The sequence below is a fragment of the Bufo gargarizans genome, chromosome 1 (genome assembly GCF_014858855.1).
Source record: "Bufo gargarizans isolate SCDJY-AF-19 chromosome 1, ASM1485885v1, whole genome shotgun sequence".
In the NCBI taxonomy this organism is placed as follows: Eukaryota; Metazoa; Chordata; class Amphibia; order Anura; family Bufonidae; genus Bufo; species Bufo gargarizans.
In genome coordinates, this window is record NC_058080.1 from 358,963,026 (window position 1) to 358,990,116 (window position 27,091).

General features: G+C 42.8%; 1 protein-coding gene across 1 annotated transcript in view; it reads right to left on the reverse strand.

Annotated features, from left to right (window-relative positions):
* Nucleotides 1-20,693: 20,693 nt before the first annotated feature.
* The window catches only part of LOC122929708 (cartilage oligomeric matrix protein), a 139,224-nt gene continuing 132,826 nt past the window's right edge, over nt 20,694-27,091 (reverse strand). The window contains exons 18-19 of the mRNA XM_044283371.1: nt 24,600-24,739; nt 20,694-21,561 (exon numbers count right to left, since the gene is read on the reverse strand). Coding sequence (XP_044139306.1) covers nt 21,509-21,561; nt 24,600-24,739 — 193 coding nt within the window. The 3' untranslated portion in view covers nt 20,694-21,508. The remainder of the gene's footprint in view (nt 21,562-24,599; nt 24,740-27,091) is intronic.

A 27,091-nucleotide genomic window follows, 5' to 3' on the forward strand; every position in this document is an offset into this window, starting at 1 on the left:
ATTCTACCTCTTCTCTGTACTCTCATTCCTGTCTCTTAGAAATCAAATAGCGAATCGTATATCTATGTTGATTGATTTGATTCTATTCTTGCAGGGCTGTGTGGTCTCTCCCACATAGAGTAGACCACACAGACACTGTGATAGCGAACTCCGAAGTGCAGGTATAGAAGTCATTGATTTTATATTTTTTACCTGTTCTGGGGTGACTAAAGGTATCACCCCTGATCAGGTTTCTGCAATTGCAGCAACCCAGGCAGGGGTGACAACCCTTCCTCTCCTCCCTTTTATTCTTCACAACAATATCAGCACATGTAAGATTGTCACTTAAATTCCTGGACCTTTTATAAGACGTCAGTGGAGGAGACTGTAATTCCTCCACATCAGGAAAAGATTGGGACAAAATATGCCAATTATGCCTCAATATCTCAGTTATCCTCCCACTTATCCTTGTATAAGTGGACACAAATGGTATCCTTTTTGCTCTCTGTCGTGTCACATTACCTCTCAATAACAGTAATTGCTGTCACTCACTTTGTTTCACCTTTAATGAATGACGGTTTGCCAGATTTCGAGGATACTTCCTATCGCTAAATCTTTGACTCCTTGTCTGTAATCTCTCATCTATCAGATTTTCGTCTGACACTATCCTTCTAGTTCTTAAAAACTGGCTGCATGGTAACGTTTCTACCATCCTCCTAGGATGGGCACTATCAAATTGCAACAATTTATTGCGATCAGTAGGTTTTATAAACAGATCAGCCTCCAATTTCCCATTTTTCACATATACCAGAGTGTCCAAAAACTGCAAGGATTCTGCTGAAAAAACTTTTGTGAATTTCAACTGGCTATGTAACTGATTAATGTAATCATGGAAGGCATGCAAGTCCATGATCGTACCCTTCCGTACCCAAAAAAAAAATCATCTATTTACCTCATCCACCCTCTCACATGCACGTAGAGGGTGGATGGGTATATATGCTGTTGCTCCAAGCCAAAAACATAAATATTTGCACATGTCGGGGCCACATTGGACCCCTTTGCGGTATCCTGACACTGCACATAAAATACATCTTCAAACAAAAAATTATTACAGGTCAACAGGATTTCCAACAGGGACACGAGAAACTATTTAATTTCCTCCCTATATTCGGATTTCACCAAGGCCCATTTGACTGCCTCCACACCCAATTCATGGTCTATGCTGGTATAAAGGCTAGTTACATCAAAAGACACTAGCAAATCACCTTCTTCAAAATCAATAGTATTCAACCTAGATTGGAACTCTGTAGTATCCCTCACATACGATGCAGCCCCCATTGTATATGACCTTAACACCCTGTCTAGAAAAGACGGATTCTATACCAGACACTATCGGGCGTCCAGGGGGATTTCTCAAATCCTTGTGGATTTTGGGGAGGGCATTGATATAGAAATATTTGTAGTTGAAATACGCTCACATCAGACTTTGTGTAAGGAAAGGTAAATCTCTCAACCACAGTCAGACAAAGGTGTTACCATCTTGAATTATTGCTGAGCACTCCAACCTTCTCCTGCCTAGTCTCCTTCTTTATTAAGGCAATAGCATGACGCCCCATAGGAGATGGCTTTACAATTTCAGCCAGTCAGCCAAGAAAGTACAGGTACATGTCAAAGGACAGGGGAGGGCATCAACATGGCCGAACAGTGCAATGCACACACCCCATCCCTGTATAAGGAAGGATGAGTCATGTCCATTGTCTGATCAGCCAGGTGGCCGCCTATCCCCCATCACTATCAGCATGGACCCCATTCAATACTGCTCAAAGTGACCAATATCTAGTGAAGATCATTCTACTGGTTCCTATAGGTTTGAGACTATCTGCGAGACATTGCTACGGCTATTGTCAGTATACGGTACGAGTATACCGACAAGGCAGATATGCATGTCTTAAAAGCAGATATGTATCCAGAAAGGGATAGTGAAGCCGCAGCAGAGGTATAATATGTATCTCTCGTTATGCAAACTTCACTTCTCTAATGTGTATAGACATTTGAAGGGAAGAAGCCCAGCGCATTGCACTTAGTGCTCACAAGCTGGCAAACGTCCCCCTACACACTGAGAACACGTCTCCAAGCCCATGAGAAGGTTTTCATACTGACTGTTTTACCACTGGTCTCGATTCAACCCAAGTACCCTCTGCTAGAGCGTTCTTTGGTTAAATCTGACACAGGGAGACAGATGACAATCTATAAAAACACACACACATCCTAAGATAAAATGTCCGCATAATAATATTTCCACAACAGCATAAAGCAGTGGGATCACCGGATTTTGTGGTATAAGGCAGGTATGGAGTTTCTCATCAATCAGGTCACTGGCATAAGCATTGTCTACCAGTAACCTGATTTTCCATGTAATCTCCCATTTCGGATCTTTGTTAAAGGGCCCAAATGTGTCAGGCACAGCACTATCAAGTGCCTTTTGCACTGTGGCATTAGAAGAATTTTTATATCTCTGACTTTCAGTCTAACCAGACTGTCTGTTACTCTTTAATTCCTCTAGCGCCATTCTATGGAAACAGTAGGTTTAAAGAGCACACCAAATGCTTGAAAATAACTTTTTTATTAACTTAACTTTTATAATACTCAGCAGCAGATAGTCCATGTACAAAACACGTGTTGAAAAGATATCACAAAATGGCGGTATGCAGTTAGCAGTGACTATTTGCAGATTGGTTGAATATGATCTGGTATGGTTGTATGCAATTTGGATTGCAATATGTTTGCAGGGTATTTGTAGTAGTTCACAGTTTGAAACTGTAGCTTGCAATTTGTATTTGTACTTTTCAATTGGTGGAACTGTAAGTAAACACACATATAACTGGTTCAATATACAGTTCCAATCACAATATATACTGTAACTGTTTTAAATACCTATGTTGGCCTCTCCTGCTTCCATAAAAACACAGCTCTCAGTGAAGTGAATGTCTCTTCAGCTCCTGTCTCTGGTGAATAATGATTCTAGCAGCTCCTGCTAGGGGAATTCCCAGACAGACTGTGTGTGAGGCTGGCTGTAATTGGTGAAAACTCTTGCTGTGTGAGAAGCTGGCTGTGATTGGTCTAAACTTCTGCCCAGCAACAACAGATTAACACTATGCTTTCTGTTGTTTCTGCTGTGTCACTGAGCTTACCTTACACTATAAATGAATCTTAAAGGCATATTATCTTTTCTGCTTCCGTGAATACAAATTAGAACAGTTATATGACATCCAAAACATATCACAGTAAATAACTCTGCTTTTGTCTTTAACACATAAACATAGGAACTGTATTTAGGTTATTGGCACGTCTGGCTATATACACATATAAGCTATATTTGCAACCCAAGACAAGTCTTAGCTGGCCAGCTACACTATACACTTCTCTATCCTGCACCTGCCTTAAAATTTCCAACCTGTATTTTTCGGTGTCCATCACCACAGTAGCTCCTCCCTTATCTGTCTTCTTTATAGTAAGTTCCTCTCTATTCTTTAAAATGGATAGGGCTTCTTTCTCTCCCCTAGTCAAATTGGCATCATGGCCAAGCCCAGAGAATTTCCTGAGCTTCTCCATTTCCATTCTGACAAGGGAGACAAAAGTATCAATTGCCTTATGATTTACTGGGTATCCTGGCAACGATGGGACAGGTTACCTATTGTATTTGCAAGGTCAGTGGAGTCGTTGGTATAGGTGGTATGGGCAGGAATCATGTGACCGAACCATGTGACAGATCATGAGATCAGAAGTAAACTAGAATATGGAAGTCTTGTGAGATCACCAGGAGTGAGACCAGTGTGGTCAAAACATTGCTGCATTCTGTGTTAATAAATTCCAGAAGATTTCGAATCATTGGAGTGCCCCAGTCATTTTATCTTTGGTTGTCATTAGAGGAGACCCAAAGTCCGGGACTCAACACTGCAGGCACTGCCACATATTGGACTATCTGAGATTGCTCAGTGAGTAGTGCTGTCTTAGAAACATAGAATGTGTCGGCAGATAAGAACCATTTGGCCCATCTAGTCTGCCCAATATACTGAATACTATGAAAAGCCATGAATAGCCCTTGGCACTATCTTATATGAAGGATGACCTTATGCCTATCCCATGCATGCTTAAACTCCTTCACTGTCTTGCTATTTAACTCTGATTCTGCAGTTTACAGAAATACCCCATATGTGGCGGTAAACTGCTTTATGAGCATGTGGCAGTGGGGATTTTGGAGGCAGATTTAGCTAGAAAAGTTTTTAGGCACAATTTTGTATTTGAAGAGACCCTGATGTACCCCTACAGTGGAAACCCTCAAAAAGTGACCCCATTTTGGAAACTACACCCCTCCCTCAAAAAATATATTAAGGGGGTACTGACCACTTGAGCCCCTAAGCGTTTTTCGGAATTTGGAAACACTTGATTGTAAAAATGAAAAGTTTTGTTTCTTGCAATAAAATGTTGCTTTTGCCCAAGGGGTAACAGGAGAAAAAGCAACCCATAATTTGTTACCCATTTTGTCCTGAGAGGGCACATGGCAGGACTCAGAATTTTTTATTTTTTTTGTTACAGCATTCACCTGGGGGGGGGCATATAATGTGATATTTTTATAGAGCAGGTTGTTACAGACGCGACGATACCTACTATGTCTAACATTTTTATTTTTCTGAAGTTTTACACAGTGAAATCATTTTTGAACAGAATCTAATCTTGTTTTTTGTGTTTCCATTTTGTGAGAGCCCTATTTTTTTTTTACTTTTTGGGTGACTGTCTTAGGTAGGAGCTTATTTTTTGCAGGATGAGATGATGGTTTGATTGGTACCATTTTGGGGTACATAAGACTTTTTGATCACTTGGTATTACACTTTTTGTGAAGCAAGGTGACCAGAAAATGGCTTTTTTGACACAGTTTTTTTTATTTTTTACCGTTGCCAGTGCATACAGCAGAGGTCCGGCTATCTGTGAATGCCGGACCTCTGCAGTTGATCGGGTGGGCGCAGCGAAAGGATTAATACACCAGCATCAGTGTTTTCACTTATGTGTGTGCATACAGCAGGGGTCTGGCTATCTGTGACTGCCGGACCCCTGCAGCTGATCGAGCTGCGCCCGACCAATCCGAGTGCTGTAGCTGTAGGGCGCTGGGATTTGTGACCCTGATTCCAGCACCGTACATGTCTGACATGTCTCAGATCTGACATGTCTCAAGCGATCAAGAGATTGTAGGTTCAAGTCTCCTAAGCAGACTAAAGTCTTATGCGCCCAGCCGTGTACTCCCCGCATCACATTCACTTGAATGGGTCTGCAATCCAGAGCTGCGGTGCCGAACGGAGGCACGGAACCCTGCGGAAGCACTACGGAGTGCTTCCTTGGGGTTTTTCTCCGTGCCTCCACACCGCAATGGATCACGGACCCATTCAAATTGAATGGGTCTTGATCCCTCCTGGCCGCCGCACGTACGTTTCCCGTGCATTGGGGACCGTAAATTGAGGTCCCCAATGCACAGAACAGCCGCACAACGGCCGTGTGCATGAGGTGTAAACTAGACATGAGACAATCAATTCTAAATCGGATTCATCACGAATATCCCAAAAATCTTTCCTTGGTTGCAGCCAGATGACATCCAACTAGTCCCTTTTTCCCCCAAAAAAATGTGTTGCAGTTTTTCCACTATTTATAAGTGTGTCAATTGCAGTGTATCGTTTAGTCATAGCCAGGGGACGTCCAATTGGGCCTGTATTTTTATTTATTTTTTAAAAAGCCTATTGCAATTTTTTTTACTGTGTATAAATGAGAAATTAAGCATACCTTAGTGCATCAATAGCAGTGTATAGTTTGGTCGCACCCAGGAGATGTCCAATGATGCCTTTTTTTTTTTTTCAAAAAAAAAACCTGCAGCTATTTTTATACCATTTATAAGTGTGCAAATAAGTGTATTTTAGTGCATCAGTAGCAGTGAATAGTTTGTTCGCAGTTTGTAGAAAAATCTACAGGTTTTTTAGAAAAAAAAATACAGGTCTAATTGGACATCCCCTATGTCCAATTAGACCTGTATTTTTTTTTCTAAAAAACCTGTAGATTTTTCTAAAATTCTTAGGTCCCTTTCTCACGGGCGAGTTTTCCACGTGGGTGCAATGCGTGAGGTGAACGCATTGCACCCGCACTGATTCCGGACCCATTCATTTCTATGGGGCTGTGCACATGAGTGGTGATTTTCACGCATCACTTGTGTGTTGCGTGAAAATCGCAGCAAGCTCTATTTCGTGCGTTTTTCACGCAACACAGGCCCCATAGAAATGAATGGGGCTGCGTGAAAATCGCAAGCATCCGCATGCAAGTGCGGATGCGGTGCGATTTTAACGCACGGTTGCTAGGAGACCATCGGGATGGGGACCCGATCATTATTATTTTCCCTTATAACATGGTTATAAGGGAAAATAATAGAATTCGTAATACAGAATGCATAGTACAATAGGGCTGGAGGGGTTAAAAAATAATAATAATAATAATTTAACTCACCTTAATCCACTTGCTTGCCCAGCCCGGCTTCTCTTCTGTCTTCATCTTTGCTGTGCACAGGAATAGGACCTGTGGTGACGTCACTGAGCTCATCACATGGTCCGTCACATGATCCATCCCCATGGTGATGGACCATGTGATGGATTATGTGATGAGCGCAGTGACGTCATCAAAGGTCCTTTAGCCAGGTCCTGAAGAAAAAAAGAGGAGATCCGCTACGCGGATGGAGTGAGTTAAATTTGTTTAATATTTTTAACCCCTCAATGGACATTTTACTAAGCATTCTGTATTAAGAATGCTAATATTTTCCCTTATAACCATGTTATAAGGGAAAGTAATAAAATCTACAGAACACCTAACCCAAACCCGAACTGGGTGAAGAAGTGCGGGTTCGGGACTGGGTACCAAACATGCCGATTTTTCTCAGGCGCATGCAAAACATCTTAAAACGCTTTACACTCACGTGGAAAAATCATGCATTCTCCCGCAATGCACCCGCATCCTATCCGGCCCTCACACGCGACGCCCGTGTGAAAGAGGGCTAACACTGATTGGAAACAGGGGTAGAAGTTGCTCCTGGGCACTGGGGTCTGAAAGGTCCCTCTGACACATTAGAAGACACCAGCATTTAAATAGCACATTAGTTCCCAAGAACTTCAAGCCTAAGATTTTGATTGGTCTATCTATCTATCTACTTTTCTATTTAATCTATTTACAGTATCGCTCTATATAATCTATCTGTCACTTATGTCTGACACCTTTACATAACGTTTTATGTAAAGCACAATAGAGGAAGTATAACAATGTAAAACATAAGCTAGAATAAAATGGGGCATAAGACTTATTTTCATATTCATATATTAACTGTTGCTGTATTGCTTTCATAACCTGACCTAATCTATCTTTTTCTGTTCACATTCCCACATGTGCTAAATAATTCTTGTTGTCTAGGTGAGAACACAGGGGTGAGAAGCAGCACGTGACTAATCTTCATGGAAACAGCTAGCTGCATAAAAAGGAATTGAGCTGTGATACATACATACTTGGGTGTGATGACTGATAATGCATTCTCAATAATAAGACTTCAGATTTCTGTGCATAAAACCGGCGATGTCTGTATGTATTTTGACAGTTCCTCTAGCTTAGTGTTATGCGTTGCAAAATACTGCATTTATTTCATTGCTTTTACAGGAGTAAAGTAGCATCAAATAAATCTTCTTTTCTGTTCATTTGTTTCTTCCATATTATTTGCTTCCACCTTCAATTGATAATTACACGTGATGAAAAGCAATAAATGAACAGCCTAAAGATCTGTCGGCAGACACTGACTGTTCCCTGTAGTCCTTTGGGTCATTATTTGAACATCACTGCTGCTAAGGTTAACGAATCCAATCACATTGTATTAGGAAACAGTTTTTTTCAATGACCATCCAATGCAGTCTCTCAAAGTTGGCACACATTGCAAAGGCCATTGCCACCATCTGAAAATATTTCAAGACTATGAGGAGTAGAAGCATTGGTCATAATTTGGTGGGAAGACTAGGAGACTTAAAATGGGTATGCAGTTCTACAAAATCTAATGCCTATTGAAAGTATGTGTAAGTAACATATAGAAATTAAACCTTTTTGGTAGTTCCCATATCATCGCAAGGTTCCCTCTAGGCAATTGAAACTAGTAAGCAAGGCACTTAGGGACCTGGGTACTGGTCCTTCTAAATTGGGTGATACAAAATTGTCTCAAATAAATATTGCTGTATAGGACCAAATAAGTTGCTGTGATTACTTAAGGTAGTTGATGGTTTTTTTATTAAAATCCCTGAGGTCAGAGAAAGAGAAGGAATTGATATCTGCAACCCTCGTGGTCTATGGCAGTGAAGAGGTTAATGCCAGTATCTCTGATAACCTGGGGTAGAGAAGGGCCTTATGTCTGGATTTTTGGTGGTCCAGGGCAGAGGAAGTATTAGGGCTGTTTCACACGAGTGGATGCCGTGCGTGACATCCGCTGCGTGAATGACAGCCAAGACCCGATGCGGACTGCAGAAGCACGGAGCAGTAACATGATTGATAATGCTCCGTGCCTCTCTGTGATCTCTTTACTACGAAATCACAGTGACAACTTTATCTCACTGTGATTTCGTAGTAAAGAGATCACAGAGAGGCACGGAGCATTATCAATCATGTTAATGCTTCTGCTGTCCGCATCGGGTCTTGGCTGTCATTCACGCAGCAGATGTCACGCACGGCATCCGCTCGTGTGAAACAGCCCTTAATGTTGCATACCTGGTGTCCATTATAAATGTAGTACTAGTGTTGTGCTGTGCACTGTGTGTGTGTAACTCTGCAGCCTGACTTCTATGTGAATGACAGAATAAGAATATCTGGTCGCTTCAGTGTTTAGGATTGAGCAGCAGCTAATTTCATACATGCCTAATTGTAAAGGACTCATCCAGGATTGGAAATAAAGGTTTTACTTTTCAAGTGAAGGGGGCTAAGCTGCAATACCAGATACATCCCATTGGTCATGTTGCATCTAGAAGAAAAGCAGGTCTGTTTTTGTCATTTTTGCCAACTCCTCTAACCCCTTTAGCCCGTTTCATACGAACATTATGGATTAGGTCCGGATGCGTTCAGGGTGTGTTCAGTGAAACTTGCACCATTTCACAAGCAAGTTTTGTCAGTTTTGTCTACGATTGCGTTCAGTAGTTCAGTTTTTTCCGTGCAAGTGCAATGCGTTTTCATGCGTTTTTCAGGCGCGTGATAAAAAACTTAAGGTTTACAAACATCTCTTAGAAACCATTTGTGAAAAACGCATTGCATTCACATTGCATGCACAGTTGACAAACTCTAATCTGGCCTTCCTGTTTTTGAGGCTCACCAATGGTTTTCATCTTGTGGTGAACCCTCTGTATTTACTCTGGTGAAGTCTTCTCTTGATTGTTGACTTTGACACACATACACCTACCTCCTAGAGAGTGTTCTTGATCTGGCCAACTGTTGTGAAGGGTGTTTTCTTCACCAGGGAAAGAATTCTTCGGTCATCCACCACAGTGGTTTTCCATGGTCTTCTGGGTCTTTTGGTGTTGCTGAGCTCACCGTGCATTCCTTCTTTTTAAGAATGTTCCAAACAGTTGTTTTGGCCATGCCTAATGTTTTTGCTACCTCTCTGATGGGTTTGTTTTGTTTTTTCAGCCTAATGATGGCTTGCTTCACTGATAGTGACAGCTCTTTGGATCTCATCTTGAGAGTTGACAGCAACAGATTCAAAATGCTAATGGCGCACTTGAAATGAACTCTGGACCTTTTATCTGCTCATTGTAATTGGGATAATGAGGGAATAACACACACCTGGCTATGGAACAGCTGAGAAGCCAATTGCCCCATTACTTTTGGTTCCTTAACAAGTGGGAGGCACATATGCAAACTGTTTTAATTCCTACACCGTTCACCTGATTTGGATGTAAATACCCTCAAATTAAAGCTGACAGTCTGCAGTTAAAGCGCATCTTGTTTGTTTAATTTCAAATCCATTGTGGTGGTGTATAGAGCAAAAAAAGTTAGAATTGTGTCGATGTCCCAATATTTATGGACCTGACTGTATATTGGGCGTTTCTAGGAAATTGCCCTGATCGTTGAACCAGGGGAAAGGACAGGAGAGACTACCTAGACAGCTCTATAATGAAAAAATATATAAGCACACTGAATATTAATATTCCATATGCCACAGTTTTCATATTAATCAAAACAAATTTATGCAAAATTACTATGAACCTCATATAGGCTTAAAGGGGTTTTCTGAGTTTTTAATACTGATGATTTATCCTCAGAATAGGTTATCAGTATCTGATTGGTGGGGGCCCGACACCCAGGAACCCTATCGGTCAGATGTTTCAGAAGGCAGTGGCACTCCTGTGAGTGCCCTTCCCTTCTCACTGCTTACCAAGCACAGCGTTGTACATTGTATAGCGACTGTGCTTGGTATTGTGTTCAGCCCCATTCACTTCAGCATGGTCTAGGCAGTTTAATAATGGATGGGGTGGGGGGGGGGAGGGGTGCCTTTTTATAGTTCACCTCATGCAGCAGAGAGACTAGGTTAACTCCTGGCAGATTTTCTATTATAGAAGGGGGGTATAGGGTGGCTCTCCCTCTGGTTGGAGATGGCAAGGTGCTCCAAACTGATGCCGCACTCTATTCACCAAAATATAGTAGTAAAAACGAAATGAGTGGGCACTCTAGACACTGAGGAAGAAGACAGTATAGTCTTCGAAACGCGTCTGGTGTATAAGATAAGATATTTGAATCTGGCATTATAATAACCGGCAAATGGATAACTAACATCGCTCTCCTAGCTGATGTTAAAGAAAGCGCTTTCATCCAAATAGGGTTTGGCGTGCTACAGAAAATAGCAGGAAGCTAGCGAAGCCCCATCACCTGTATAGGCACCGCCGGAGACACGAGGGACACCAGAGAAATACAGGGAGCCTTATCATAAGCTGATTCTGGTACAACTAGAGAAGAACTATGATTTTAGTTCTGTCTACCAGTCACAACAGACTGCATCTGCGGCAATGAGGTACTATTGAAGCCTTCTATTTACAAAAGACAAAAGTCAGAGGTAACCTTCCCTATACTCACCCCACGTGGGACGCCACGAAGTGGATATCACCTTCATACATGTGAGTACTGGACTAACCCTTGGCAAACTGCACTGTTTATTACGGAACCCTTCTTCTTGATCATACTGTGAATTCAAGTCCCAGATTGCAACATTGTATATGAACATGAAGTAGGAACTATAAGCTACATTCCCTAGAGAACTATAAGCTACATGCCTTAGGGAAGTGACTTGGACATTAGAGTTGAGCGAACACCTGGATGTTCGGGTTCGAGAAGTTCGGCCGAACTTCCCGGAAATGTTCGGGTTCGGGATCCGAACTCAACCCGAACTTCGCCCTGAACCGGAACCCCATTGAAGTCAATGGGGACCCAAACTTTTCGACACTAAAAAGGCTGTAAAACAGCCCAGGAAAGGGCTAAAGGGGTTCAAAAGGCAGCAAAATGTAGGTAAATCCCCTGCAAACAAATGTGGATAGGGAAATTAATAAAAATAGAAATAAAATAAATAAAAATTAACCAATATCAGTTGGAGAGAGGTCCCATAGCAGAGAATCAGGCTTCATGTCACCCACCACTGGAACAGGCCACTGTCAGATATTTAGGCCCCCGGCACCCAGACAGAGGAGAGAGGTCCCATAGCAGAGAATCAGGCTTCATGTCATAGCAGAGAATCAGGCTTCATGTCACCCACCACTGGAACAGACCATTGTCAGATATTTTTAGGCCCCGGCACCCAGACAGAGGAGAGAGGTCCCATAGCAGAGAATCAGGCTTCATGTCACCCAACACTGGAACAGGCCACTGTCAGATATTTTTATGCCCCGGCACCCAGACAGAGGAGAGAGGTCCCATAGCAGAGATTCAGGCTTCATGTCATAGCAGAGAATCAGGCTTCATGTCACCCAACACTGGAACAGGCCACTGTCAGATATTTTTAGGCCCCGGCACCCAGACAGAGGAGAGAGGTCCCATAGCAGAGAATCAGGCTTCATGTCATAGCAGAGAATCAGGCTTCATGTCACCCAACACTGGAACAGGCCACTGTCAGATATTTTTAGGCCCCGGCACCCAGACAGAGGAGAGGTTCATTCAACTTTGGGTTGCCCCGCAATATAATGGTAAAATGAAAATAAAAAGAGGATTGAATGAGGAAGTGCCCTGGAGTACAATAATATATGGTTAAGGGGAGGTAGTTATGAATGTCTAATCTGCTCAGGCCTTACCGTCCTTACAACGGCATTGGGCCCCACCAAATATCGCTGTAAATTCTGGCGTCTACTGGGACCTGAGGTAGTTGGTACACTAGGACGTGTGGCTGTGGCAGAACGGCCACATCCTCTCCCAGCACCAGAGGGTCCACTAACACCACCACAACCATGTCCGGGTCCCTTACTAGATGTTTTCCTCATTGTTACCGTTCATCACAATAAGAAAAAAATGTTTTGGCCCAATGTATTGAATTCAAATTCAGGCCTTTTTTACAGGCACCTAACACTATCTGGCTATCTACTTAGGTACCGTATTACACTAATACAGGCACAGCAGTAACCACAGATTTAGCTGAATTGTAGGCCTATTATTTAGGCGCTGGATGACAGGTATACGTATACGGACAGAATTAGACTTGGAAATGCACGGTAGCGTGTGAAGTTATTGAGGATGACCCTATCCGCACATTCAATCTAATATACCCTTTTATGGATAGATTTAAACTTGGCCTGATACAGCAGAAACCACTGATTTAGGGAATTGATCATTTGGGAATTGTATTTCAACCCAGAAAAAAATATATCCTTTGCCAGACAGCAGACAGTATTACAATTGGCTAGCCTCAGCTGAAACACCAGATTTAGGGTACTGCTATTTTGGCGATTGTATTTCACCCCTCAATAAAATAGCAAGCACAGCCAAGCCCCTGATGTAGGATATAGCAAAAAAAAAAAAACACACTATTGATGGTTAAATGTACTTGGTGGCAGCTTGTGCTGGCGCACCACAAGACACAAAATGGCCGCCGATCACCCCAGAAAAAAGTGACTGAAAAACGCTCTGGGCAGCCTTAAAACAGTGAGCAATTAACCACCTCAGCTCCCCTAGCCAGGGTCGACTTTAATATTGATTGGACCCTGGGCAAGAATTTACTTGTGCCCCTGGATCCCTCACATTCCCCCCCCCCCCCCGCACTTACCCTGTACTTGCTATACAGCAGCACTTACCGGTCACGTCCAGGGTCTCCAGGTGACGTCTCCTCTCTGTCATCATCTTCTCTGTAGATCTTCTCTCTCATCATCTTCTCCACTCGGTCTGGACAACTTCTCTCACATTCTATCATTATCCCCCAAGTGGAGTCCCCACAGTGTTATCCTGCTGCTTGCTGTGCCCCCCCCCAGGGGTGTAGCTATAGGGGGTGCAGAGGTAGCAGTCTCTACCGGGCCCAGGAGCATGAAGGGGCCCAAAGACACTTGTGCTGCATAAGAAGACACACAAAGCACTGAGGGAAGGGGGGGCCCAAGCTGAACTCTTGCACCGGAGCCCATGAGCCTTTAGTTATGCCCCTGCCCCCCCCAATACCCCCAAATACTATCCTGAAGAAACAGTACTGCCTCCCATAGTAATAGTGCTCCTCATAGTCGCACCAATAGTAATTCCCTTCTAGAATGCCCTCATTAGTAACACTGCCCCAACCGTGATAATGCTCCTCAACAATGCCCCCATTATTAGAAGGTAGAAATAAGACCCCCTATTCCCCCAGTGGTAATAAAGCTCCCTACAGACCCCTCAGTAGTAATAAGGCCCCCATAGTGCGTTTAGTAGAAAAAAGGCGGATCTATAAGACCCTCCTATAGAGCCCCCAGTAGTTATAAGACCGCCTACAATGTCCCCTGGATCTGCAGTGCCCCCTGCAGTTATACTCCTCCCTTCACCATACAGTCCCATGTAAATAACATCACCTCCTCCCCAGCCGCCTCCAACGCACAATCCAATGTAAACATCACCCCCTAAGGCTACTTTCACACTTGCGTTCGTGCAGATCTGTCCTGTACTTGTACAGGACGGATCCGCACCGATAATACAAACGAATGCATCCGTTCAGGACCAATACGGATCCGTCCCGACTTACATTGAAAGTCAATGGGGGACGGATCTGTTTACAATTGCACCATTTTGTCTCAATGCAAAGGGATCTGTCCCCATTTACTTACATTGTAAGTCAGGGTGGATCCGTTTGGCTCCGCAAGGCCATGCGGACACAAAAACGCTGCTTGCAGCATTTTGGGGTCCGCCTCCAAAACAGAACAGGGGGCCGTACGGAGCCGAACGAATGCATTCTGAATGGATCCGCATCCATTCAGAATGCATTGGGGTTAAACTGATGCATTTGGGGCTGCTTGTGAGAGCCTTAAAATGGATCTCACAAGCGGATCCCCAAAAGCAAGTGTGAACGTAGCCTAAACATTAAGTCCCATGTACATAAACGTCATTCCCCCCCCACCATCCACTTTCAACATACAGTCCCATGTAAATAACATCACTCCCTCCCCCAGCCACCTCAAGCACACAGTTCCATATCAATAACATCCCTCCCTTCAGCCCTAACATACATCCCAGTTAAATAACTACAACTCCCAGCATTGCTCTGCCTCCCCCTTCACTTACCTCTCCAGTCCTCATATACAAAAATCAGCATTAGGTTCCTTCTCCTCTTCACTCCGGTCCAATCCTGCACTGGTCACATGATGGTGACATCATCCAGGTCATCCTATCACAGCCTGTTTTGCTGATCACATGACCTGTGATGTCACCACAGGTCCTTCACCTCTTCCCAGTGTATTAGATTCAATTGTATTGCTGTTCTGTGTAAGGCAATACAGTTGTATCTAGCAGGCAGGGAGGACATTCGGGGCCTGGGACAAAACATCCGGGGCCCAGGCCCCGAATGTTTTAACCTAGTGACGCCCCTGGACTAGTGAATGGGAGTCGGGAAATGGAGCTCCCTTGGGCCCCCAGGAGCAACTGGGCCCGGGGCAGCTGCCCCTTTTGACTTGCGGCAAAGACGGCCCTGCCCCTAGCTTAAACACCCTTAATGACCAGACCACTTTTTACAATTCTGCACTACACTACTTTCACAGTTTATTGCTCGGTCATACAACTTACCACCCAAATGAATTTTACCTCCTTTTCTTCTCACTAATAGAGATTTCATTTGGTGGTATTTAATTGCTGCTGACATTTTTACTTTTTTTGTTATTAATCGAAATTGGCCGAAATTTTTGCAAAAAAATGACATTTTTCACTTTCAGTTGTAAAATTTTTCAAATAAAACTACATTTATATATAAATTTTTCTCTAAATGTATTGTTCTACATGTCTTTGATAAAAAAATAAATGTTTGGGTAAAAGTTATAGCGTTTACAAACTTTGGTACAAAAATGTGAATTTCCACATTTTGAAGCAGCCCTGTCTTTCTGGGCACCTGTCATGTTTCCTGAGGTTCTACAATGCCCATACAGTAGAAAAAACCCACAAATGACCCCATTTCAGAAAGTAGACACCCTAAGGTATTCGCTGATGGGTATAGTGAGTTCATATAACTTTTTATTTTTTGTCACAAGTTAGCGGAAAATTATTATTATTTATTTATTTTTCTTTTCTTACAAAGTCTCATATTCCACTAACTTGTGACAAAAAATAAAAACTTCCATGAACTCACTATGCCCATCACAAAATACCTTGGGGTGTCTTCTTTCCAAAATGGGGTCACTTGTGGGGTAGTTATACTGCCCTGGCATTTTAGGGGCCCTAATGCGTGAGAAGTAGTTTGACATCAAAATGTGTAAAAAAAATGCCCTGTGAAATCCTAAAGGTGCTCTTTGGAATTTGTGCCCTTTTGCCCACCTAGGCTGCAAAAAAGTGTCACACATCTGGTATCGCCGTACTCAGAAGAAGTTGGGCAATGTGTTTTGGGGTGTCTTTTTACATATACCCATGCTGGGTGAGATAAATATCTCTCTAAAAGACAACTTTTCCAATTTTTTTTATGCAAAGTTGGCATTTGACAGAGATATTTATCTCACCCAGCATGGGTATATGTAAAAAGACACCCCAAAACACATTGCCCAGTACAGCGATACCACGTGTGACACTTTTTTGCAGCCTAGGTGGGCAAAGGGGCCCACATTCCAAAGAGCACCTTTAGGATTTCACAGGGCATTTTTTACGCATTTTGATTTCAAACTACTTCTCACGCATTAGGGCCCCTAAAATGCCAGGGCAGTATAACTATCCTACAAGTGACCCCATTTTGGAAAGAAGACACCCCAAGGTATTTCGTGATGGGTATAGTGAGTTCATGGAAGTTTTTATTTTTTGTCACAAGTTAGTGGAATATGAGACTTTGTAAGAAGAAAAAAAAAAAATCATCATTTTCCGCTAACTTGTGACAAAAAAAAAAATTCAAGGAACTCGCCATGCCCCTCACGGAATACCTTGGGGTGTCTTTTTTCCAAAATTGGGTCACTAGTGGGGTAGTTATACTGCCTTGGCATTTTAGGGGCCCTAATGCGTGAGAAGTAGTTTGAAATCAAAATGTCGTACTCAGGAGAAGTTGGGCAATGTGTTTTGGGGTGTCTTTTTACATATACCCATGCTGGGTGAGAGAAATATCTCTCTAAAAGACAACTTTTCCAATTTTTTTATACAAAGTTGGCATTTGACAGAGATATACACATTTCCCAACTTCTCCTGAGTACGGCGATACCACATGTGTGACACTTTTTTGCAGCCTAGGTGGGCAAAGGGGCACAAATTCCATTTAGGAGGGCATTTTTAGACATTTAGATTCCAGACTTCTTCTCACGCTTTAGGGCCCCTAAAATGCCAGGGCAGTATAAATACCCCACATGTGACCCCATTTTGGAAAGAAGACACCCTAAGGTATTCCATGAGGGGCATGGTGAGTTCATAGAAGATATTTTTTTTGGGCACAAGTTAGCGGAAATTTTTTAGTTTTTGTTTTTTCTCACAAAGTCTCCCTTTCCGCTAACTTGGGACAAAAATTTCAATCTTTCATGGACTCAATATGCCCCTCAGCGAATACCTTGGGGTGTCTTCTTTCCAAAATGGGGTCATTTGTGGGGTGTTTGTACTGCCCTGTCATTTGAGCGTCTCCGCAATCATTACATGTATGGCCAGCATTATGAGTTTCTGCTATTCTCCTTATATTGACCATACGGGTGATGAGATATTTTTTTTTCGTTCAGCCTCTGGGCTGAAAGAAAAAAATGAACGGCACAGATTTCTTCATTCACATCGAACAATGTGGATGAAAAAATCTCTGGCAAAAAAAAAAAAGGAGGGGAAATGCGTCTGCCAGGACATAGGAGCTCCGCCCAACATCCAAGCCCACTTAGCTCGTATGCCCTGGCAAACCCGATTTCTCCATTCACATCAATCGGCTCATAAGCCTCGGCAAACGTATCTTTTACTGCAGAGGAGAAATCTTGTCTTGCAGCGCCGCATACACCGACTTTTGTGTAATCTGACAGCAGCGCAATGCTTCTGTCAGAATGCACATCAGTGCTGCAGCTGGTCGATTGGTTGGTCCACCTAGAAGGTAAAAAAAAAAAAAAATCAGGCCGCAACGCAATAAATGTATTAACATTATAATAACATTTGAACGGAACATTAACTTTTATAAACTTTATTTAACTTTTTGAACAGAACTTTTACTTTTTTGCTTACCAGTGATTTTTTTTTTTGTTTCGTTTTTTTTACCTTTTTTATAGGACAAACCTCTCCTTTCCCATGGGACAATGTGCAAAGCGCAAAGCGCCCAGAGATGTGGCGAAGTACATTATGCACTTTGTCCCAGGTGAAAGGAGAGGTTTGCAGCAGCTCTGTGTGAAAGGGCCCGAATAGCCCTGTGTGCCTGTCCTGTGAGATGCAATCCCTATGCTAATAGTGTACCTGTGAGTGGTACTTCTGGAAACACTCCCCTAAGTATAGGGCAGGGTGGTCAGGGCAGTCAGGACAGAAATAGCGGGTGTCACGCCTTATTCCACTCCTGCTACAGACACGACATCTTTTTCGGGGTGACGCTTGTGTTGAGGTACCAGCAACGACATTGGCGAAATGACGCTCGTGTAGACGGCTCACTACGCTGGTGGTGCTGGATACAGGAGGTTCTTGATGATCTCTTTCTGAAATTTGAGGAAGGATCTTGTTCTCCCAGCCTTACTGTAGAGAACAAAACTATTATATACAGCCAATTGAATTAAATATACAGACACCTTCTTATACCAGTGTCTGGTGCGACGGGACACTAAATAAGGACCCAACATCTGGTCATTGAAGTCCACCCATGAGCGAATTATAGTTGTGGACCGAGAGGGGCTTTTTAATGACACTGGTTGCTCGTTCTATTTGTATTGTCGTGTCTGCGTGAATGGAGGAGAGCATGTAAACGTCACGCTTGTCTCTCCATTTCACCGCGAGCAGTTCTTCGTTACACAAGGCAGCCCTCTCCCCCCTTGCAAGACGGGTGGTAACTAGCCATTGGGGGAAGCCCCGGCGCCTAGGTTGCGCGGTGCCACAGCAGCCAATCTGTTCTAGGAACAAATGCCTGAAGAGGGGCACACTTGTGTAAAAATTGTCCACATAAAGATGGTACCCCTTGCTAAATAAGGATGACACCAAGTCCCAGACTGTCTTCCCACTGCTCCCCAGGTAGTCAGGGCAACCGACCGGCTCCAGGGTCTGATCTTTACCCTCATAGATCCGAAATTTGTGGGTATAGCCTATAGCCCTTTCACAGAGCTTATACAATTTGACCCGATACCGGGCGCGCTTGCTTGGGATGTATTGTTTGAAGTCAAGGCATCCGGTAAAATGTATAAGGGACTCGTCTACGCAGATGTTTTGCTCAGGGGTATACAAATCTGCAAATTTGGTCATAATAGCTTGGCATAATAGCTTCCGGGGTTGGCGGCTATAAATTGAGTGGCATACCGATTTGTTTCTGCCACGACTAAGTCCAAGAGCGCCGCAGTCAAGAACAGCTCAAAAAATCCCAGTGCCGAACCGATCTGAGCTGTCTCAACCCGAACTCCAGACTGGGCAGTGAAAGGGGGAACTACTGGTGTGGCTGAAGTTGGGGGCTGCCAATCAGGGTTTGCCAGCACCTCAGGGACTCTAGGGGCTCTACGGGCCTGTCTGTGCGGTGGCTGCGACGGGGGAACTACTGCACGTGCCACCGTACCAGCTTCAACTGCCCTTCTGGTGCTCGCCACTTCACCATGTTCTACGGCAGTGCTGGTACTAGGTCCAGGATGGGCTGCGCTGCTGGTGTATGCCTCACCACGTAAACCGACAGCGCCAGCCCCACTCTGCTGCCCTTGAAGCGGATCCTGCGCAACCCGTGGTCTAGCAACACGGGGCCGGGTACGCCTGGTGGTATCAGGGACCTCAACCTCCTCGTCCGAACTTTGGGTCAGACTGCCCATTCCTCATCCAACTGGGTCAGAAGCCTGTAGGCCTCTTCAGAAGAATACCCCTTATTTGCCATTTGGTCAACTAAATTTAGGGGGATTTCCCTGAGACTACCCAAGAAAAAAAGCAAGCCTGTCTTACAAATGGGAGGCTAGCGAAGTACCGGAAGCCGCTGCGATTGATAAAAAATATCAAAACAGATTTTTTTTATCGCCGCAGCGCTTGTAAAGTGATTGTGCAGTGATAAAAAAATATATTTTTTTTTTGTCACTGCGGCGGGGCGGGCGTTGGTGAATGTGTGGGCGACCGATCAGGCCTGATCGGGCAAACACTGCGTTTTGGGTGGAGGGCGAGCTAAGTTGACACTAATACTATTATAGATCTGACTGTGATCATTTCTGATCACTTACAGATACTATAAAAGTACAAATGCGATGCGCATGCGGGACGCGATCCTGGACGCGATCCTGCGTTAGGTGGTCCGGAGTCGGTTAAATAGCAGAGGTTGAATGATACACAGCTGTACATCGATCACTTCACTAATTGTTTGCCCCATAGTGCCCCAGTAGTAATAAAGCCCCTGTATAGTGGCTACAGTAGTAATTATGCCGCCTATAGTGTCCCAGTAGTTATAATATCCTCCCTGTAGTGCCCCCTTTAGAACCTCCAGTAGTGCCCCAGAAGTTATTATATGCACCATTAGTTATAATATGTTCCTCCAGTAATGCTGCCCATATAGTGCCCTCAGTAGCTATAATGTCCACTTTTAGAGCCACCAATCCTGTGGTGCTGTACTCATGGTATGTGAATTTTTTAAACAGACTTTATTAAATGATGTTGTTATACTACAGACACTGTTTGCTGGACTTCACCAAGATTTGCTGGATTGTGTTTTTTTCCCCAAGTCTCTGTGTTTGGCATATTTCTTTAAAGAGCAATACACCTTATTTTTCAATTTGTTGATCGTGCAATAATCTAACAAACACATCACGTGTATTTTATACCTTTATCAAGATGGACAGAAAAATACAATTAAAATGAAACAGAATGTATTAGTGTACATGGGCAGTTTAGCACACATTAGTAAGTTCTTGTCAGAGCTATCATTTACACACAAAAAGTATGCAATTTAAAGGGGTTGTCTGAGATTTTTATATTGATGGCTGATCCTATGGAGAGTTGCAACCTCCTCCTAGGCCAGTGATGTAATTTTCATGGCTTAAGCGCAGCACAGTCCCAGTCAAGTGAATGATCCTTGGCTGCAATACAAAGCACAGTCACTATACAATGGATGGCGTTGTGAGGAAGCCACAGTGCTCACTGCCGCAGCCTCTTCCAACAGATGATTGGTGGTGGTGCGTGGAGTTGGACCCCTACTGATCAGTTACCCTGAGGATCGGCCATCAATATCAAAATCTCAGACAACCCTTTAATGAACGATTGATATGATGAGTCATTATATTATTAAAAAGCAAGACTACTATGCATTTAAAGTAAATCCAGCTCTGAAGCAGACAATCACTGGGCATGGATCACATTTAAAAAAACTGCCATTGATATAGTCTTGACCCTAAAGTCAGGTTTCAGTAATAATATGATATGCCTAAAGCTATAAAGGCACAATAGTGTTCATGGTTCCCATTGACTGGAGATCCATATATGGATCCCCTGAGAGCTTCCCTGTAGCTCCCAAGCCAGTGGTTTTCTATAGATGAGCATGTATTCACCATGATGATGGTATTAGAACAAGAACTCTGTTTCTAATCTTTATTTATCCTATCAAATGTGCACATAAATTCAATTGAGCATTTCAGGCAAGTGAACAAATGCAAACTGTGCTGTGTATTTATGCTGGAAGACTGTGCATTACTCAAAGCGGCTTCCAACTTCACCCTTGACGCCTCTGCTCTTTAAATGTTTCATAGTCGTTTGGTATGGTATCTGAAAAGTAGAAAAGAAAAGGTTTTGCAGTGTTTTAAAACAATTTTTTCTAGGTCCCCAAGTGAACCACAACATGCATTCATAAGATTTCAATTTGTATATTATCATATACATCAATCACTATATTATAATTCAGTGCTGCCACCTGCTGGCTTGAATTGTAATATACAAGTAATGAGCCTGGAAGCCTAGTACAGGCTCAGACTATCTTCACCCGGGGGAGGAGTTCCTGCCTGTGAAGCGCATACCTCTGGGTTTTTGGCATCTTAGATGCCATGGTGACATTTGAACACAACATCTGAGGGGTTAATTGTCTGTGATCTGCATTACCGCCAATTGCGGATATTAGCCACGGGTGTATGAAACAGCAGACACCCGCTAGTCATGTTTAAAGACAATAATGAAGGGGTTAAATGGTACATAATTTGCAGCAGAAAAATCTGTGGATTGCAAAAGCTGAAAATCCGGGTAGAAATCCACATAAATAACCATGTGGTGTATTAATAATCCAATATCACAGGTCTTAAATATCTCATACACTTTGCTAATACTGAAAAAAGGGACTGATTTGCTATGCACTAATCCACAGGAACAAATCCACAGCATATCAGACCTGTGTGAAAATGCTCTTATGTTCTGCATGGACTGTAACTCTGAAGCCATGTCCACTCACTTTGACACATATAGCATCCTAAAATCTCATTGTGAGAGGTACATACCGTATGGGAATATAAGGTTAAGGAACAAAAAGAAACCAATGTGGATAAACAGAACTGTAAAGAAAGCAATAAATGACAAAAATAAAGCATATAAAACACTAAAACAGGAGGGTAGCACGGAAGCACTGAAAAACTATAAGGAAAAAAATAGAACATGTAAAAAACAAATAAAAGCGGCCAAACTAGAGACCGAGAGATTAATTGCCAAAGAGAGTAAAACTAACCCTAAAATGTTCTTCAATTATGTAAATGTTAAAAAGTATAAATCTAAAGGTGTCGGCCCGTTAAAGAGTAATGAGGGGGGAGTCGCAGAGAGCGAGAAGGAGAAAGCAAAGTTGTTAAATATTTTTTTCTCCAATGTATTCACTGAGGAAAATAAACGTCAGATGACATGCCGAATGTTGAAATAAATTCCCCATTAAAAGTGTCCTGTCTGACCCAGGAAGAAGTACAACAGCGACTTAAAAAGATTAAAATAGACAAATCGCCAGGACCGGATGGCATACACCCCCGTATCCTAAGGGAATTAAGTAATGTCATAGCCAGACCCTTATTTCTGATATTTGCGGACTCTATACTGACAGGGAATGTCCCACAGGATTGGCGCATGGCAAATGTGGTGCCAATATTCAAAAAGGGTCCAAAAACAGAGCCTGGAAACTATAGGCCGGTAAATTTAACATCTGTCGTGGGTAAACTGTTTGAGGGTTTTCTGAGAGATGCTATGTTAGAGCATCTTAACGGAAATAAGCAAATAACGCCATATCAGCATGGCTTCGTGAGGGATCGGTCATGTCAAACAAATTTAATTTGTTTCTATGAGGAGGTAAGTTCTAGACTTGACAGCAGCGAATCAATGGATGTCGTATATCTGGACTTCTCCAAAGCATTTGACACTGTACCACATAAAAGGTTAGTATATAAAATGAGAATGCTCGGACTGGGAGAAAACGTCTGTAAGTGGGTAAGTAACTGGCTCAATGATAGAAAACAGAGGGTGGTTATTAACGGTACACACTCAGATTGGGTCACTGTCACTAGTGGAGTACCTCAGGGGTCAGTATTGGGCCCTATTCTCTTCAATATATTTATTAATGATCTTGTAGAAGGCTTGCATAGTAAAATATCAATTTTCGCAGATGACACTAAACTGTGTAAAGTAATTAACACTGAAGAGGACAGTATACTACTACAGAGCGATCTGGATAGATTGCAGGCTTGGGAAGAGAAGTGGCAGATGAGGTTTAACACTGACAAATGTAAGGTTATGTACATGGGAAGGAATAATGCAAGTCACCCGTACTTATTAAATGGTAAAACACTCAGTAACACTGACATGGAAAAGGATCTAGGAATTTTAATAAACAGCAAACTAAGCTGCAAAAAACAGTGTCAGGCAGCTGCTGCCAAGGCCAGTAAGATAATGGGTTGTATCAAAAGGCCATAGATGCCCGTGATGAGAACATAGTCCTACCACTTTACAAATCATTAGTCAGACCACACATGGAGTACTGTGTACAGTTCTGGGCTCCAGTGAACAAAGCAGACATAGCAGAGCTGGAGAGGGTCCAGAGGAGGGCAACTAAAGTAATAACTGTAATGGGGCAACTACAGTACCCTGAAAGATTATCAAAATTAGGGTTATTCACTTTAGAAAAAAGACGACTGAGAGGAGATCTAATTACTATGTATAAATATATCAGGGGTCAGTACAGAGAGCTCTCCGATTATCTATTTATCCCCAGGACTGTGACTGTGACGAGGGGACATCCCCTGCCTCTGGAGGAAAGAAGGTTTGTACACAAACATAGAAGAGGATTCTTTACGGTAAGAGCAGTGAGACTATGGAACTCTCTGTCTGAGGAGGTGGTGATGGTGAGTACAATAAAGGAATTCAAGAGGGGCCTGGATGAATTTCTGGAGCGTAATAATATTACAGGCTATAGCTACTAGAGAGTGGTCGTTGATCCAGGGAGTTATTCTGATTGCCTGATTGGAGTCGGGAAGGAATTTTTATTCCCCTAAAGTGAGGAAAATTGGCTTCTACCTCACAGGGGTTTTTAGCCTTCCTCTGGATCAACTTACAGGATAACAGGCCGAACTGGATGGACAAATGTCTTTTTTCGGCCTTATGTACTATGTTACTATGTTACTTATGTACTATATATGGATGACATTTTTTAGAATAATTGACATAAATATGATGTTCACAATCAATAGTTAACTGTGTTTTTTAATGATAATCCATTATTTTGCCTATTACAATCTAAAAGTAGTTGAAACTTCTTCACATATTGTATTAAAAAAATGGCAACTCACCATTACAACGGTATCTTAGGTTAGACCAAATTATGTTTTCTTGGGAGAAACAAAAGACTCCAAGGCGTCCTCCCCTCATAGTGGTGTCCAGTATAACCCCAGAGTCTGCTACCAATTCTGGACCTTCAAAAAACTTAACCCTGGAAAACAATAACCACGCGTGATTAAAGGCTAGGCAGATTCACGGCTCATTTATGGCAACAGTCATCACGCCGCTAAGGAACATTATACTTGTCCTGAGTGGCATGCTCTTAGTCCTGTATTAGACCAGCAAATGAGGCTGACGATTGTCAGGAAGAAAGCGTTCCTTCCCGACAATCACCTCCTCATCTGTGGAGAAGACTGCTGCAGCAATCTCCTCCACAGTATGGGGAGGAGCAATCACTAATGCCAATGTTCATCCCCATACAAAATCTTTATTTGATGGCAGCAGAGCGTGGAAAGACGATTAGCGATGATCTAGCCGACCCTCGGCACATCTAATACAGCCCTTAGGGTCCATTCACACGTCCGTTTTTTCTTTCCTGATCTGTTCCGTTTTTTCAGGAACAGATCAGGACCAGATCTGGACCCATTCATTTTCAATGGGTCCTGGAAAAAATCGGACAGCGTTTCCGTTGTTCCGTTCCGCATGTCCGTTTAAATATAAAACATGTCCTATTCTTGTCCTGAAAAATCGGATCCTGGTACAATACAAAGTCAATGGATCCGCAAAAAACGGATGACATTCGGATGTCATTCCGTATGTCATCCGTTTTTTGCGGATTCCGTTCCTGGAAACACATAACAAATTTTTTTATTTTTTTTATTTTTATTTTTTTCAATTTATTTTCAAAGAAATCCAAACAACTTTATTTGATTATTGAAATGTATACATGTTCCCGTTTTTTGCGCATCCGCAAAAACGGATGACATACGGATGACATACGGAAACATTTTCAGGAACAACGGATCCGCAAAAAACGGACCGTTTTTCAGGATGAAAAAAAACAGGACGTGTGAATGGACCCTAAGGATGAGCATACTTGCCCTGCAGATCACACAAGCAAAGCAAATGTGCTGTGCAAGCTGGAACAGAGCAATGGCTGTGATATACAGCTTCGGCCCCGCTCTTATGGCGGAGATCAGAGGAATCTCTGGCATTTAGTCCCTTAGTTGTCATGGTCCATAGCGAACTTGGCATACTAGCGATATGCCCTCATTGTCTGAGATGGGAATAACCCTTTAAGCCAGGGGTGCACAACCTGCGACCCGGGGGCCATATGCGGCTCTCGATACCATTCTGTCCGGCCCCCAACCATCTGGTAACAGACATGTATGTCTATGTGTTGTGGCTGCTCAAATGAATCTTTTATGTATTCTCCTATTAGATGGAAGTACTAGACGTGTAACTAGACATTTATGATATACTGTACACTGTATATTCAATATGACATAATAATAATAATTCAGTTGGTAATACCTCTTTAAGTTTTATTTTTGACCCTTGGAATTGGTTCAGGCTGACAATGTGGCCCCAACCAGAAAAGGTTGTGGACCCCTGCTTTAAACCATGCCAGGGGTGTAACCTAATAGCCTGTCAATATTACGCTGACTGGCTATAAGCCTTTGGAATACAAGGTATAGTATATCATAATCATCATAACAGTTTTTATTGTGCTGGCCAAAGAAATGAGTGGAGCTTGGATGCAACAAGGGTAACACCCTCATTGCACTGAAGGCCTAATTTGCATATTAAGAAAAAGTATTTAAACTCGGGAACGGAGCCTCGGATCAACAACAGCGGTTTAAACATGGGCATGGGAACTACAGCTATGTGTCTATGCAAACAGTTTGATAAGGTGGTCGCTGGGGACAGATTCCCGTTCAGAGTGGTTGTTTGACTTATCGAATACATTTCCCCCCAGCTGACAATTGTAATAAAATTTTAAAAAGTATTCTTACCCCCTTCAACTTCTGACATTACCAATGCTGCCTCTCCGATCCTCCCGTCTGCCTTTGATTGGCTCCAGGAACTATGTGCCCTTATACTACCTATAACACTGCAACCAGTGATGTGCTGTATACCACTGAGGCCAGTGGTTGGCTGCAGCTATGTCTGGTGTATATGGGGATACATTGCTTCAGCCAAGAAGATGATGTCATGGCTGCAGCAGCGGGGAATAGTGAGTGCTGCAAGTGGTGGGAGCAGCCAGGCTGCAAGCGGCAGGGGATAAAATAACATTCTTTTATTTTGTTCATTACAATTGCTTCATTGAGGGTTTTTTTTTTTTTTTTTTTAAATAAGTCAGACTACGCTATGGTTAGTATTTACAGTAACTAAACATTACTACCCAGCCCAAAGCATGCAGGGCTCTTTGACTGTCATAAAATAACTTGAAGCCTGGTGCCCATTTTGCAAACATAGAAGAGGATTCTTTACGGTAAGAGCAGTGAGACTATGGAACTCTCTGCCTGAGGAGGTGGTGATGGTGAATTCAGTAAAAGAGTTC